This window comes from Aedes aegypti, chromosome 3 (genome assembly GCF_002204515.2).
Source record: "Aedes aegypti strain LVP_AGWG chromosome 3, AaegL5.0 Primary Assembly, whole genome shotgun sequence".
Lineage (NCBI taxonomy): Eukaryota > Metazoa > Arthropoda > Insecta > Diptera > Culicidae > Aedes > Aedes aegypti.
This window is the reverse complement of record NC_035109.1, coordinates 407,448,331-407,464,682: the sequence shown is the minus strand read 5'-3', so window position 1 is coordinate 407,464,682 and position 16,352 is coordinate 407,448,331. Positions and strand designations below refer to the sequence as shown.

The 16,352-nt window shown below is 37.3% G+C and overlaps 1 protein-coding gene across 1 annotated transcript in view; it reads left to right on the top strand.

Annotated features, from left to right (window-relative positions):
- The window catches only part of LOC5569132, a 47,049-nt gene extending 33,800 nt beyond the window's left edge, over positions 1 to 13,249 (top strand). The window contains exon 4 of the mRNA XM_021848435.1: positions 12,645 to 13,249. Within this exon, the coding sequence (XP_021704127.1) occupies positions 12,645 to 12,841 (197 nt within the window). The 3' untranslated portion in view covers positions 12,842 to 13,249. The remainder of the gene's footprint in view (positions 1 to 12,644) is intronic.
- The last annotated feature ends 3,103 nt before the right edge of the window (positions 13,250 to 16,352 follow it).

The window sequence follows — 16,352 nt, the reverse complement described above, 5'->3', positions numbered from 1 at the left end:
TTTAGGGGGTGAACCCAAACTTATGCACGGGAGTGTATGTGTAATTTTCACTAATGCTGCAAAATCAATTTTGTGCTATCATATTCAATATATGCTTATTCCTGTTCTATGAGTCGATATTTTCAAGCGTCATTACAACTGTGATTTTGAAAGACAACAATGTATTATGGAACTCTGCAACAGCTGTTCAGTAGAATATTCGAGAATGTTCTTCTCTCTAATTCATAGAATGTTCTGGAAGTTTCGAAATGTTTCACAGCTGAAGAAACACTACAATAGCATTAGAGCTGTAAATATTCTAAAATAGAACATTACAACAGCATTAAGGTCACGTGCTCAATAGAGTATGGTTAGAGTATAAATTTAGGCGATTTTGCGGTCATTAGTATCATACAAGCTTACCCGACGTGGCTAGCCACTTTCCAACGAAACTTTAAAGCGAATAGCTATGTAGAATCTTTCAAATCGTATGATACTGATGACCGCCAAATCGCCTATATTTATGCTCGGGCCCAGTATTGCCAACCTTCCAGGTTTGTCTGAAATATTCCAGATTGTTGAGGCCCCATGTTACAAAAATATGGAAGCTCCAGATAAAGATTGAAATGAATTTGTAAGATTTTTTCAATAATTTGTAAGGTTCTTGATATACGTTATAAGCGATCCAGACTTTTCCAGACAAATTTTAAAAATCTTCCAGATTTTTTAAAAATTGGCTTGGCATCCCTGCTCGGGCCATACCCCTTTGAGCACATGGCCTCAATACTGTTTAGTGTTCTATTATGAAATAATTACTGCTTTATTTACTGTTGTAATGTTTCTTATGTTGTGAAATATTCAAAAGTTCCATAATATTCTATGAATTAGAGAGTAGAATCTTACCAAAAATTCTATCATATTCTCCTCAATAGCTGTTGCAGTGTAGTATGATTAATTGTCATATTTTAATATCACAGGGGCCCAGATAGCCGTAGCGGTAAACGCGCAGCTATTCAGCATGACCATGCTGAGGGTTGTGGGTTCGAATCCCGCTGGTCGAGGATCTTTTCGTAAAGGAAATTTTCTCGATTCCCAGGGCATAGAGTATCTTCGTACCTACCACACGATATACACATGCAAAAATGGTCAATCGGCAAAGAAAGCTCTCAGTTAATAACTGTGGAAGTGCTCATAAAAACTCTGAGAATCTGAGAAGCAGGCTTTGTCCCAGTTGGGACGTAACGCCAGAAAGAGGAAGAAGAAGAAGAAGAAGTTGTGATAAAAAGACGAATCATGGAACAGGAATGTTTTGGAAAACTGTTTTAAGGGATCATCATAGTAAGCATAATATTTTGTTTTAAGTATGCATCCACACGCAAAAAAATTGTGCGGTAAAAACTACCATTTTGGAGGATTAACTTAAGCGCTCGCACCGGCAATTTTCAGCAGACCAGAAATGCGCTTGATCGTACCATGTCTGTAGTTGGAATCAGATTGTTGTTAATTATTTCTGTCACATGTACTAGTAATGCGGTGGGGTGTACCGTAGTTAATTGATTTGAATTTCCAAGGTAGTTTTAAGAATGGGCGTAGTCAGCTAAATTAGTTATTTTTACCACAGCATTTTTTCCCATGCATGAATCGATATCGAGTACCGTAAAACGGGGTAACTTTGATAATGCGGGTAACTTTGATAATGCGAGACTCTCAACATACTAAACGAAATAACAAAGTTCCTGTTAATCTGTTAAGCAAAACGAATGCAAAAGTAAAGAGTATTAGTATGACACTTCATGTTAAAGCTATTTCCGTTGGAATCAAGTACATTTGAGGATTTATATACATATATGGAAAATATATAAGATTTTAGCAATTTTGAAATGCTCTCAAACAATTTGTTCTACGATCACTATTTGATGAAGTCATAATGAATTCGTCACTTATACCTGATAGCCTAGTTATAGAAGAACTCGAACTCGATCTCAAAACTCTTAGCGAATACTATTTTTACAAACTGGGACCATTTTTGTAATCTAAGTCAGAAGTTTCCATATAGCGTTAAACGCCTAAAGATATGCAACGCCCTACAAATGTTCTGTAATTCATTCAATTTTGTTCGAGTGATGCTCCATTATCAAAGTTACCCCAAAACAGAAAACCGACTTTCGATTATATGAAAAATTATATACCCATTAAGAATAAATCTTTTGGAAATCTATCAACTGGAATCGATAGTTAGGATACCAGTACTTGTTTTAAAAATATGAATTAAAATTCTTTGAAACAGCATGCATAAATATTCAAGTTTTCTTCGAAAAAACTATCAAAGTTACCCCGTTTTACGGTAATTGAAAGTCAACTCATGGAGGTTTCACTGTAAATTAATAACACTCGGATATTTGGCGCACATTTATCTCATTCATATTTATCTTGCTTTTGCAAATGTCGAATTCGTTTTTGAACCTGAGTTGGAACTGAAGTAACCCGTTTCACATTTTCAACTCCAACCCGATTCAAATTCGTCCGAACTACAATTTGCTTGATGTTGATTTGTTTACGTTTTAGTCATCAAGCAGATTCCTGAACAAATGACATTGATGAAGGGTTCGAGAATATTCTACGAATTGGGATGGACAGTGTTCCAGAAAACTCCAGAATATTCTGTCAAAGAGCTATTGTAGTGCTCCATCATTTACAATTTTATTGTTCAAATATTAAAATTGACTGTTGTAGTGCTCTAAAATTGGTGTTGTATGCTGCATGAAAACTTTCGATGAAACATTTCAAAGCGTTACTGACAGACAGACAACTCTAGGATTTTATATATATATATATATATGATATGATATATATGATGCATGTCAATGTCGGGTCGTGTTAATAAAATTATAACCATTATCCTCTACTTCCAACGTTACAGCTCCACTGGGGCAGAGTGTGTTTCTCAGCTTATTAATTAAAGAGCACTTTCACAGTTATGAACAGAGAAATTCATTAGTTCATATTGTCATTATGCAGTTAAACATAAACATTATCAATCTTTGAAAGATTATGCATAGCTTTCCGCTTTCAAATTTTGTTCGAGCGTGGCTAGCCACGCTGGGTAAGCTTGTTGTCAAATAAATTTCGAAACAATCAGTACTCCATTGATCTTTAAAAGTTTGTGTAATCGGCTTTACATGAAATAATATTAAATGTACCATAAAAATAGTTTTTTTTAATATAAATTAACATGACACTTCGGGGCGAAATTGATCACCATATAACAAAGCAGGATCAAGAATAAAAAAATCCCTACCTACTAAATTTGGGTCTCCTGAATCTGAAAATATTGTTAAAGTTCTTACAACTCGAGTATTTTATCATTTTATTGCAAAATTAAATTTTGAAAATCTGCCTAGTGCGCCTAAATGTAGACAATTTCTCTTGAAATAAGAATATTATTTGAGAATAAACGGTGTTATGCGTTAAAACCTGTTAAAACCATACTTGCTGTGCTGTATGATATCAAAAATGAGTTCAGTAGATCATACTTAAGCTTACACAACATTTTAAACACTCAAAGTTAACATGTTAACATAGTCTCAGTGAATTGTTTAGCACCGTCATTTCCAACTGTAGCGCTTACACCTTCAAAAAGTAATAAAAACAAAATAGTTCGCACACTTTTACAGAATATTGGGTATCTTTGATGATTCGGCTAACTTTCATAGAGCGAGTAGCATTATCAGATTCCATGTTATAATATAACGCTCAAATAAAAAACGGCTAAGAGGTGGGCCTACCTAAGGCTAAAAGCCTCTACGATAAGGTAAACCTAAACCTGAAAAGTGGCAGCTTTGATACGAGCTTGGTGCGTACCAAAGCGGATATTAAGCTTAATCTTAGATAAAAAAAGAAACTACAAACTTAAACTCGTACTGTTTCGTTTGAAGTTTACGGTCATATGAGTTTTTAGTTGAAACTAAATTTGGGATTCTAATTGATTGCATAGATTACACTACTGGAACTTATCTGCTCGTTTCCTTTAAATGCCTTTAATTAGATATGCGCCCAATGCCTTCAATGTCATTATTATTACCTCTATTATCGAGAATTTCAGCCGGTGCCTGGTTCGTCTCCGGCCTTCAATGTTGTTTTACTATCAAGAAAAAAATGCATGTCTAAATTTCCCCTAAGACAGACACGAAGCAAAAACCTTCGTTACGAATATTGTTGGATAGTTTCGCTTCGCCACTGGAATGTTTGTCCCACAGCCGATTCTTGCTCCGATTCGTGATCCACTTGCTGTGCGATTCGTGAAGAATTTAATGGAGCCTTGACGAACGTTCAGAGCTTCTAGTACCCATGCAACGTATCACATGCAATGGAAGGAGTATCATAGTTATCCACAATTTTCATCCGGTCTTTATGCATATTCATTACTAGCCCACATTGAAAATGTTGTGAGATGCTATCCAACATGATCACCCAATATGTTTTTCATTTGCTCTGGTAAGCATTAGAAAATATTTTGCAGGTAAAAATTCATACAGCGGTAGCTGATGATTTTGGATGAGTAATGGTTGCGTAAATCCCTTTTATTTTTTATTTCAAGTCCATCATCTTATGTCATCTTATCTTATCTTATGGAAGAATTCTCAATCGATTCCCTCGAATAATCTCTGGGGGACGTCCTGGAGGAAAGTGTGAATGAATTACTGAATAAATACATACAGTAATTGCTGTTAAAATCACTAGAAAAGTTGGCAATATTGTACAATTTCCTAAAAAAAACACGAAAAACTCTGGAATAAACCTTTTTTTTGTCGTGCTGTTGTAGACGGGGTTGGTGGTCCAATGGCTACCGCTTCTGCTTCATAACCAGAAGGTCGCTGGGTTCAATCCCGATTCTCGTAGTTTGTAGTTGTATATTTCACATGCTTCTGTCTTCAACTCGTAATATACCGCAGTCGATCTATCACAGTTCATAGCATTTGCTAGAACCCGAGTTCCAATTTTGTGGAAATTTGTTATGTGTAATCTATTTCTAATTGTCGTACCGGTACATACCGCTGCCTTCTGCTTGATGATGGACGAATGGCCGACACAGCGACACCAATCCTGCTGTGCGACCGGAACTCTCGCCGGAATGGCGAAGCGGGCGGATGTACAGACGGGTTCTTCGACGGGCCAGCGGGCGTTGCTGGACTAGGTGGGCTGGCGTCTGCCCTCTTAGACGCAATCGGCCGAACGTGGCATGGCCATCTTGGGCGGCTGAGAGGGGGAACTCTTTGACGTTTAGGGCCTTCGGCCCGAGATGTTGGTCCTACTAGAGAACAGGGTCCTTAACATTTAGGCCTGGAAGCCTAATGGCTTCACAAGCCAAGCCGTGTGCTGGACGGCGGAACCTATTCATGGTCCGAAACACAAGAACAAGAGGTCCTATTGGACTCAGGGGAATTATAGAACTTTCATGAGTACAGTGCAGGATAAATTATATTACCTGAGCGATATATTTTCCCTCGCATCCACTTAGCTCCTGCTAAGGGAAAATGGGGGGGGGGGTTCTACTTGTTTTACTGCACTCACTAAATTCTTGTCCACAGCACACGGACGCCTGATACTAAAAGAGGCCGAATTTGGGCAATGGCCGTTCTTTTAAAGATTTCCCACTTTCAACAAAGTACATCTTTTTAGCATGCCATCTCGCTTCTCATGAATCATCGCCATGATTAATAATTGGTAGCAAACACGAAGGACGAAGACATTGACAGCGTTATTTAACCCTATTACTCCTGTGGTATTTTCCTTCTGTTTTGCACAAGAAACGTGAAGGGTCCAACAAACATCAACATATACAAAACAAAAATCAACAATTTGTAATCAAACGGTTACAGATTTCTTAACATATCTGTGGAATACATCGAAGGATAACACTTTTCCTTTGCAGACAAAATTGTGGCGAAAATCGTAAACGAATTACAGAATATTCTAAAAAAATCAACAACAAAAAATAGAAATTTTAACGTGGGTTTCATGACAGAATGTCTGTAAAATTAAACACTTTCTTCCAAATAAATGAACTCAAAACAAACGAGAATGTTGTGCATAAGGAATTACAAAATTATTCCTCGCGTTCTTAAAATATCTATATTTCAATTAACAGCTTGCTCGGGCCTTTTCAACGCTCTGCCCGGCAAAAGGATCACGCAACTCGAGAGGAAAAAACTTATACATGCTCGGGCTTTCAAAACGCACTCTATAGTTTATATGTTGTAATTTATAATGTAATTACTGAAATGATTTCTAGCAAAATTAGTACTCGTCCCTGGACGTCCTGGACGAGTTTCTGACAAAACCTTCAATTTGTTTTGGTTGTTTTTCCTAATCCTTATCTTCCGGAGTAGTTTTTATAACCGTAGACTACTGCAGAAAGTTCACTATTAATTTATTCAGTAGGTTAGTTAGATATTGGTCTTGGTTTTTATTAAAATTTATTTAAATATTTCTGTCGAAAAATTCATCCCAAGCTCGTTTTCCAAGTATTGCTAGGATCTACTCCAAAACTTTTCCCAGAAAATTTTTACATTTTCCATAAGAAATGTCTACAGAATATTTATCCAAATTCTTCCAGAAAGTAAGCCTAGAGTCCTATTTTTCTTGAGTCAGGAATTTTGACATTGATTTCCAAGTCAAATTATAATTGTCTTTATAATAACAAATATCTATTTCTTGCAGTTTGTATTTGAACAGCTAACCCCGCCTGAAATTTCATTATCATCAGATCTCAAAAATAGTGACTTTATTGACCATTTTTCTGAAAATAAATCGACTTTAGTGATTTTTTAATGACAAGGTCGAAAAAAGTAACCAAGTCACTAAAAAGTGTTTTGTTACCAGCCCTGTAAACCAAACTGGACCTTTTCAATGGTTTTTACAAAAACGTACATGCAAAAAAATTGTGCGTAAAACCTACCATTTTAGGGGGTTAACTTAAGCGCTCGCACCGGCAATTTCCAGCAGACCAGATATGCGCTTAATTTTACCATGTCTGTAGTCGAAATCAGATTGATGAAAATGATTGCTGTCAAAAGTACCAGGTATTGTGGTGGAATGTACTACAAACATAGTAATTTGTTCGGAAATTCCATGGTAGCTTTAAGAATGGGCATAGTCAGCTAAAATAGTAATTTTTACAACATATTTTTCCCGTGTATTCATGCAATTGGAATAACAAAATATTTTAATTATTTGCCGTAATATTGAATTATGAAGCCTATCTTTTTGATAAAACATTTGTATCAAAATCGCATCTTGATATCAGAATAAGAGTTGCTCAATGTCAGTCATATCAGCTGATGGCTGATGTTTTAAAACTATCAATATCAGTTGCGAGCTATCAATATCACTTTGATTTGACAACCAACAGCAGTGATGCGACATCGCACTCTAGATCATAATCACTGCAGAATGAGAGATCACGTGGTAATTATCCAAGCTATTAATGTTTTTCAGGCTGTGAACCATTTCACCGATGAATGGTAATAGTCGTAGGCTTGAATTTTCGCGAAAATCACGTGGCTCTCCAAGTACAGTAGTTCAAAAACGTGAATCTCATCAAGTAGCCTATGTTAGGTGCACGAATTTTCTAAATCATGAGTGTCATTGAAGGCTCTAAATGCGGGAAATGCAGCGGGAAATAGAACATTTTTCTACAGTAATTCTGGGTTGCCCTTAGCAACGGGTGTTTTGTTATTTTCAAGGCATTTTGCTTACAGCAGCGATGGGCGTGAGTTTCACTGGCTTCGTTGACTGTGATTGGCTTTGCTTGGCTACTGTAGAGTGAATTTCAGATTTTTCATAACCCTGGAAGTAACTACTCGACTGTCAAAGCTCAAATGGGTCGACCGCGAAGTTCAATTTAACCATTTGAGGGGAAATAACTATCGAAATGTCAAATTTTAACAAATAGTTAAACGAACTGGTGAAATGGTTCACAGCCTCAGTGACCAACATACAGTTTCAATACATTGGCAGCACTATCAAAAATATCGTACTGATAAATTGCCATTTTAATTGCCTAATTTAAAGCTAAACTTATACTCACCCAACTTGATACCCATAGTTTATCACCTTCAATGCACTGGTGATGGAGTAGACAGCATGATGTTGATGTGATATAGAATGACCCGATTTGTATAACAGTCGGCCTGTACAAAACAACTAATTTTAAGCATTGATAGTGACAGCGAGGAACTATGATCAGAATTATTGGAATCCTTGACTTATTTTTACAAGCTCAAAATATCATCTAGTTTGGTCTGTCAATTAGTGCGAACATTTCTGTAGGAAGTCCTGAAATAGTCCCTGGGAAAAGTACGGTAAAAATTACTGGAAGTAGTAACGTTGGAGTTCTCGAGGATTTCCTGCAGCACATTCTGGAGAAATTGCTTTCAAATATAGATCCATAAAGGAGTACATGAAGGTATTCCAGGAAAAATCTCTGTATTAGGCATTCGATAAATTGCTGATGCATTTCGAGGAATTTGTAAAATTCTTGTGGAATGCTCTCGTAAGAGTAAAAATTTCGCATCAGGATTCACTATAAGCAGAAAAGGCAAAAAAAGTAACTCTATAGACTATGTTGGATGAAAAAGAGACGTTAGAGATCATTCATTGACAGTAGAGACTCGTTAGGGACTTGCATTGATAAAGTGACCAATCTCTTAAAAGAGACCTGCCAGCAGCTCTGATATCTGAAATATATTTAAACCCCGATTACTTTTTGTTCTTCGATATTTCAGCACCATTTTTCCACAAGTTTTCGAAAACTCTTTTCTATTTTGTGTCATCTTTTTCGAAGATATTTCCTTGGGGGGACCGACGCTTATCTGAGCAATTCTCGCTGAAACCAGGCCACCATGGGCACACATCGTTAGAATTCCAATTTTTTGTCACTGATCCTAGTATGTGCTAATACTAAAGGGTGGTTTTGTGGTGATTTTCTCAAATTGGTGGACCCCTCGTACGCCATCTTGAAGTTTGTTAGAAAAACCGTTTTTTCGCCATTAGCGTACCGCTCGTTTAGAATTCTAAGGTCACCATCAAAAAGCTGAGAAAAAAAACTGAGTAAGATAGGCTACAAAAACTAGGTGACCAATGGTATTTACCCTATGAAATGAACAATTTTCTAAATCATGTTCTACGATTATGACGTATATGGCAATCAATGAAAACATAATTGTTTGTATAACAAAGAAACAAGTTGATCGATTTCTTCGAGTCGAGTGAAGAATAAGAGTATTAATCCAAGTGAAAAAAATCTAGCGGCCATCTTGGATTTTGACGCCATCTTCATTTTAAGTAGTAGAATGAGTTTTTACTCTGTTAACACTCAACATGTTGAATTTCTAGCCATGCATTTTTATATGAATATATTTTTTTGTAATTACAAGTACATATTTCTGCTTGCATTTTACTGTGTGCATCTTCAGAATTCAGAAACTAATTCATGTATCTGCCCAGTTACTTTCAGGTATTTCTCCTAAGATTTCTACAGGAATTCACTTATTGATGCTTTAACGGCCTTCTCAGGGGAATCCTCCAAGAAATAAGTTCAAGATATCTTCAAGAATTCAACATGATTTGTCTGAGAATGACTCCAGAGATTGTTGTTGTTTGATCAGGGGTACTTTAACCCGAGGGTCATTCGTCCCTCCCGACTCCAGAGACTTTTATTAAAGAAGTTTTTCAGGAGTTCATCCAGTGATACCTCTATACAGGGTGATTACTATATCCTGTCAGTAAAAAAAGTGATAATAGAAAAAAAATGGTTAAATGAATTTTAATTACCAGTGCATATCCAGTTTAGGACATCTATAACATTTGTCTTTGCTATACACAGATAACAAATTAATTGTTTTACCTCAATTTCCAGCCACAAGCATTGTTTCAGAAGCATTACAGTTAACACGCACGTTATTCAAAAGCATATATTTTAACCAAAAAATACAATTTTTTTTCGCTAAAATTTTCCATAATCAGTCTCATTCTATTCCTTAGTAAGTCTAAAAGATTGTGGTAACATGCTGTTTCAATCAGGAAATTTTGTCAGCGAAGTTTAGTCAAAAATACATATCTGTGGAAAACGTGCGTGCCAGGTGCAATGCCTTTAAAACAACACATATGACTAAAAACTAAGGTAAATGAAAAAAGATTCAATATTTACTTTGTCAAAACAAACTTTATAGATGTGCAAAACAGAATGTACACCGGAAATTAAAATTCATACATACATCTTTTATCTACGAACATTTACTTTACTGACAGGAATTAGTAATCACCCTGTATATTTCCGTTGAGGACATCTTCAAGAACTCAAGCAAGATTTTTTCTAGAGATGTTTCTTCTGATTTCTTACGATTTCCTCCAGAATGGTTCAAAATTTTATTCACTATTTTAAACAATAATTTCTCTGATGTAACCATCAGAAATTTTTCCAAAGTTTCCTTCTGTGATTTCTTCAGGAAGCCCTGAAGAAATTCTTTAACAAATGAAGTCATTGAAACAATATCCAGGAATATTTGCAGAAAAATTGTCATAGATACGTTTTTGAAAAATATCGAAGAAATCTCCGAAAAAGCCCGGAAAGTATTTCTTAATCCTCTAATACCGAAATTTTTATTTTCGATCTAAATATCATTTTTAGTTATCTAAAATCGTTCTAAACACGTTTTGGGCAATTATTTATTTTTATTCGCTAATCTATGAATTTTGGTTTTTGATTTTTATAATTTTTATTTTTGAACATCTCTACACTTTTTCATTTTTTCTTGAAGCCTCTTCTAGTTAATGATTTTTGGCAATAATAAAAATTCAACTTTTTATTATACTTTAACAATATTGAATTTTTAATATTTTTCTGGAAATATTTTTATTTTCCGTGCAATTAACGGAAAAACAGGTTTGAAATTATTTTAATACAACAAAGCTCTTCTTTTGTGATAGGTTGATCGTAGAAAAATATTAAAGGTACGATTCTTTATATTACACGTTAAATGTACCCCGGGTATCTGTAGGTTATATAAGAATACAATTTTTCAAACAATTTTCAAAAATACAAATAAGTTTTAACAGTCATAAAAAACTTTTATTATATGCGTGTTATGAGTCAAGGTTTAAGCCAAAAATAAAATCATTTTGATTTCCGAGCTACGAAAAAATAAACAAAATTCCAAAGTGTACCCCGTCTAAAGACGGAGTTGGGTATTAGAGGGTTAAATAAACCCTATAGTAATCTCGGATGAAACTTTTGTAGAAATGTATGATGAAAATTTGCGCGAATTTCTGAAAAAAAAACATCTTATTATCTGAGGAAATTTTGGAGATTTTCTAGATGAATAGTTAAGAGTATTTATCGATGTTCGAATCCATGGATAAAACCTTGCAGGATTTTTCGGAGGAGTTCCTTGAAAAATATAAACATAAACCTATAAAAGTCTTGTGCATAAATGGTCGGAATAATTGCAGTAATATTCGGTTTGGGACAATCGTGGATGGTCTCCATTCCATCCCACCTGAATTTTAAAGGAACTTAATTATGAATTTTTGGTCAAACTTATCGAGGAATTTCTAGAAGAGTTCGAAATAGATTTCCTGGAATAATTCTTTGAAATTACAAAAAAAAAACATCTAAAAATGGTTGGAAAAATAAATGAGATAATCGGCGTAAAAACTTCTTTGAGGAATTCTGGAAAATTAACTTCAAAAACTGTGGAATAAACCTTTGAGGATTTTTATGGAAGAACCCCTGCAGGAAGTTTTGAAAGATCTGCTAAAGCTAGAGTAACTTCTGGAAAAAATGGTGGAAATTTTTTTGGAAAAATATATGATTTCAGAGTAATCCTTTACTGATATGGTATCTAGAGTCAGAACTCTTGCAATGAGGATGAGGAAACTAGTAACTTTTGAGACTGTTTTGGTAAAAAAAACCTTCGATTTAAATTAAAAACTTGTTAGATATTTGCATTAAAATAGAGATCAAATCTCTAAAAAGGAAACCTGCAACCAGCCCGGAAAATAAATATTATATGGGATTTGTTTGTTCACCAAGCAGTATCGGAATATCTGCAAACCTAGATGACCAATGATCATAATCGACACAAATTCTAAAATTAGAAGAATATCTTTGAAAAATGTGAAAAATGGTGCAAAAATATCAAAACCTAAGCAATACTTTCTGTAATTAAAGAGTTGCTGCCGTTAGAAGGGTTAACTACAGACAAACAGACGTCACACTCTCATCATTGTCCATTGACCACCTTTTTAACGGTCGATTCAAAAATATGGTAGGTGGCCAATCCGCCACCCGCAGCGCTCGCATCGTTTTTGTTCGCGTTTGACGTTTACACACTACCGCCATCTGTTGGCCCGTCGGCCAAATACACTAATTCTAGCATTGGGCGTACATGTCCTTGTGACTATGATTTGGATCGAGATTTGTTCTAAGTGTTACGTCTGTTTGTCTGTGGTTAACTATGAGGATTAACATTTATTACTTTGGAATTACGAGCTGCAAATGTATATCGTCGCTACCAAAACTGATGACAGGCTAAACCTGATCTCAAGTTCTTTAATAATACCTAAGAGATGTTCAATTGTTTCGTTTTTCGTCTTCTACCCAGGATTCAACTCTCGCCTGCGGCCCAGCATGTCCGGCTACGGCAAGCGCAACTTTGACGAAATCGACCGGTACGGCAAATTCAACAAGCGACTCTTCCGGGAGGTCGAGGACCTGGGGGCCATTTCACCGAACAGCCTCAAGCAGCATGGCAGCAACCTGGCCGACGAGATGGCCGTCATCAACGAGTACGCACAGTGAACCGGAGGCACGGAACTACACTGACACTCTTCTACAAGAAACAAAGAAAGAAAGAAAGACGACGGTGGAGCTAACACTCTAATATTACTAAGTTTATCGACATTCTCGCAGATTGCGTCAATCCGAATAACAATCAATTATTTAGATGAGTTCGGCGACTGGTGGTTGAATAGTTGTACAGTTGGGAAAGCGAAAGTGCGCTCAATGCAATTAGCATAAACGGTTGGAGCAAAGTGCAAAGAAGCATAGAGGTATATGAGAATGGTGAATGCAATAGATGATAAGCTCAGAGGACAGAGATGTGTAATGTTGTTTCAGCTATAATTATGACATGTTTTCAAAGCCTAACGTCTCGTGAAAAACAAATTAAAATCTACCTGCAAATACAAGTAAACTCTTAAGACTCAATGCCAAGCATATCACAAAACTAGAAAGCTTCGAACACGGTCCTTTTTCCAACAACAATGCTGAAACTTTTGTAAGATCTGACCAATAGTTACAAGCTATTCATTAGATATACAAACATCAAATTTTAGTATGGTTCAGAAGTTTCGGAAACAAAATTGCATATTGACCCATATGAGCTGTTCGATAATCCAATCCGCATGGTCTTTAAATTAATTAAATCAGTACGCGTGGTAAAGATGAATATTATTGATTATGAGTGAAATTATGAAAATTTATTTAGTGTTGAAACTGTTTGATATTATCTGAAGATCTTCTATCTCATGACATCAAGTCAATATTAGTGGATACGGGTAACTGACACTGAAGAAGACTGCAAGTGGTAGTCGAAATACGCGTATCTGTCAAAGATAAGCATTTAGGAGCGGAATTAAAAGGTACACGGTACTCCATCTACTTTTAAGTTTCTCTATTTGAGATTCTGCTCAGAGGATTCGAACATTCATTAAAGAGTCAATATTAGTGTTCATAAAAATAGTTCAGCCAGAATTGGTTTTCGGGTATTTTGCATCGGATCGGAATAAATTGCGTTCGATCCAAGCTTCGATCTGAACTGCATTTTCATCAATACTAGAAAAAATACACTTTTGTTCTCTTATTTTTCGTGAAGCGAGAAGCTTAGAGATTCGGCACAGGTTGAGCAATCAATTAGTTTTTGATTGTCAGAACTTTGCTTCTATTCGGTTGATGTCTGTTTTTCATCATTAAATTCAATATCAATTTTTTATTATTATATTTTATGTTATGTTTTATTCTCGTTTTGCTATCATTTTGAATTGTTGTTAACCTTTCGGTCGTCGGGCGAATTTTTATAACGCGAGTAGTCCCAGAAGCCTGACCACTTAGAAAGATGGTGTCTTCGGCAAAATTGTTCAGTAGCTCAAGGTCTATCATTATTTTAGCCAAAAAATTTGGGATTTTGCCACTAGGCGGCGGTAGTGAGCGTGAAACTTTTGTTTTGCGGATCTCAGTATCCTGACTACTTAGAAAGATGGCGTCTTCGGCAAAGTTGTTCAATAATTCAAGTGTTGTGATTAACATCTATTATTGGCAACACTGTAACGATAGAGAGAAATAAACAAAGTACCTAAGACAACTTGCGCGTCTGGATTGATGTCCCAACATTTGGCGACGAATTCAGAGATTTTTTTTTGATTAAATTCGAGTTTATCGGTTTAAATTCGGTCGGCTGCAGTTAATTTGATCAATTTAGCGGCGGCATAACGTGGAGTTGTTCGTTGGAAAGCCGGGAAAAGTTCATATTTTTCCGGAAAGTTGTCGGCTACAAGTTGTTATTGACATCACTGTGCGGGAGCAGCGTCGCGACGCGTCGGTGAGTGAACATACTATCGGATGGGTGACGACCCGAAGAAAAATATCCTGAAAAGTGATTTCGCCTGAGTTGCGTAAAGACAAGTGAGGATGGATTCAAACAGAACGTCCCTGCCGATTTTCGACACGAAAGACACTTCGTCCATTGCCACGAGATGGAGGAAATGGAAACGGTCGTTGGAATTGTTCCTGGAGGTAAACTCGGTGGCACTGGCGTCCCGTAAAAAGTCGTATTTACTGCACTATGCTGGACCAGCGGTGCAGGACATCTTCTACGAACTTGCAGGACACGATGCAGCCCCCCCGATGGGATCAGATGTTTATCGGGAGGCGGTTCGATTACTGGATGACTACTTTGCGCCAATGGCCAGTGTTCCTTACGACCGATTTGTGTTCCGCAGTATTAGACAACAGGAGGAGGAGACGGTGGACCAATTCGTCAGTCGTTTGCGAGAACAAGGAAGACTGTGCGATTATGGTGACGCCCTCGACATGCGGATTACCGAACAAATTTTCGACCACTGCCTTTCGGAGGAGCTGCGCGAGGTCATTTTGAAGAAAAAGCTGATGACAGTGAACGAAATCGTCGAGGAGGCGCGAATGATTGAAACCGTTTATCGAAATAAGGAGCTGATGGCAAAGGAAAAGGACGAAGGAAAGGAAGCTGCGATGAAAACTGAAGTGGGAGAATCCAGCATCAACCGGATCAAGACTAAGAAGAAGGCGGTTTGCTTCCGATGTGGACTGACTGGGCATTTCGCAAACGACAAGGCGAGGAACAAGATCTGCGACCGTTGCAAGATTGTTGGTCATTTTAAGAAAATGTGCAAGACAAAATCCGACTCATCGAAAGATAAGAAGCGCGGCAAAGTACTGATGGTAGCTGACTCCGGAGCTGACAGCGTAAGCGCCAGTGACACTGACAGCGATGTGTGTCATATTTATGCTATAGACCGATGCACGAGTTCACTGTTTGACGTTTGAGCGGTGCCGTGTTATTTACGTGACCATGGCAACAAGTGAATTCGGCACCGCTCAAGCGTCAAATTAGTGAACTCGTGCATTGGTCCATAAATGGCAAACAAGCATACGTTACATGCTACACGGGTGGCGTTAAATTGGACTGGGTGATCGACTCCGGAGCTCATGTGAATGTGATCAGCAGGGCAACATGGAAGGAGCTGAAGGAGAAGGGATGCCATTACACTTCTGCGAAGAAGCCTCAGAATGCGCTTCGTGTATACGGTGACGGCGAGCTGAGAATCTACAAAGTTATTCAGACTGACATTGCAACGCAGTCCAAGAAAGTCAACCATCAGATATATGTCGTGGACCAGCAGAAAGGCGTCAACTTGCTCAGTAAGCAAACATCGATCGACTTGGGAGTTTTGGAGATCCGAGGAGAGGTTTTCAACGTTTCGCAGCGTGGAAAGATGACGGTGGGAAAACTGGAAGGGGTGCAGATCGACGTGAAGATCGATAAGACCGTTACACCCGTGCAACAACCGTGCCGGCGGTTGCCTATTCCACTGCAAAAACCCGTCGAGGACAAGCTGGAGGAACTGTTGCAGCAGGATATTATCGAACCAGCCCCGTTGAGAATCACCTGGGCTTCACCACTGGTTGTGACGCCAAAGAACGGAGGAAAAAGTGTTCGCCTGTGCGTCGACATGCGACAAGCGAATAAAGCCATCATTCCAGATCGACATCCATT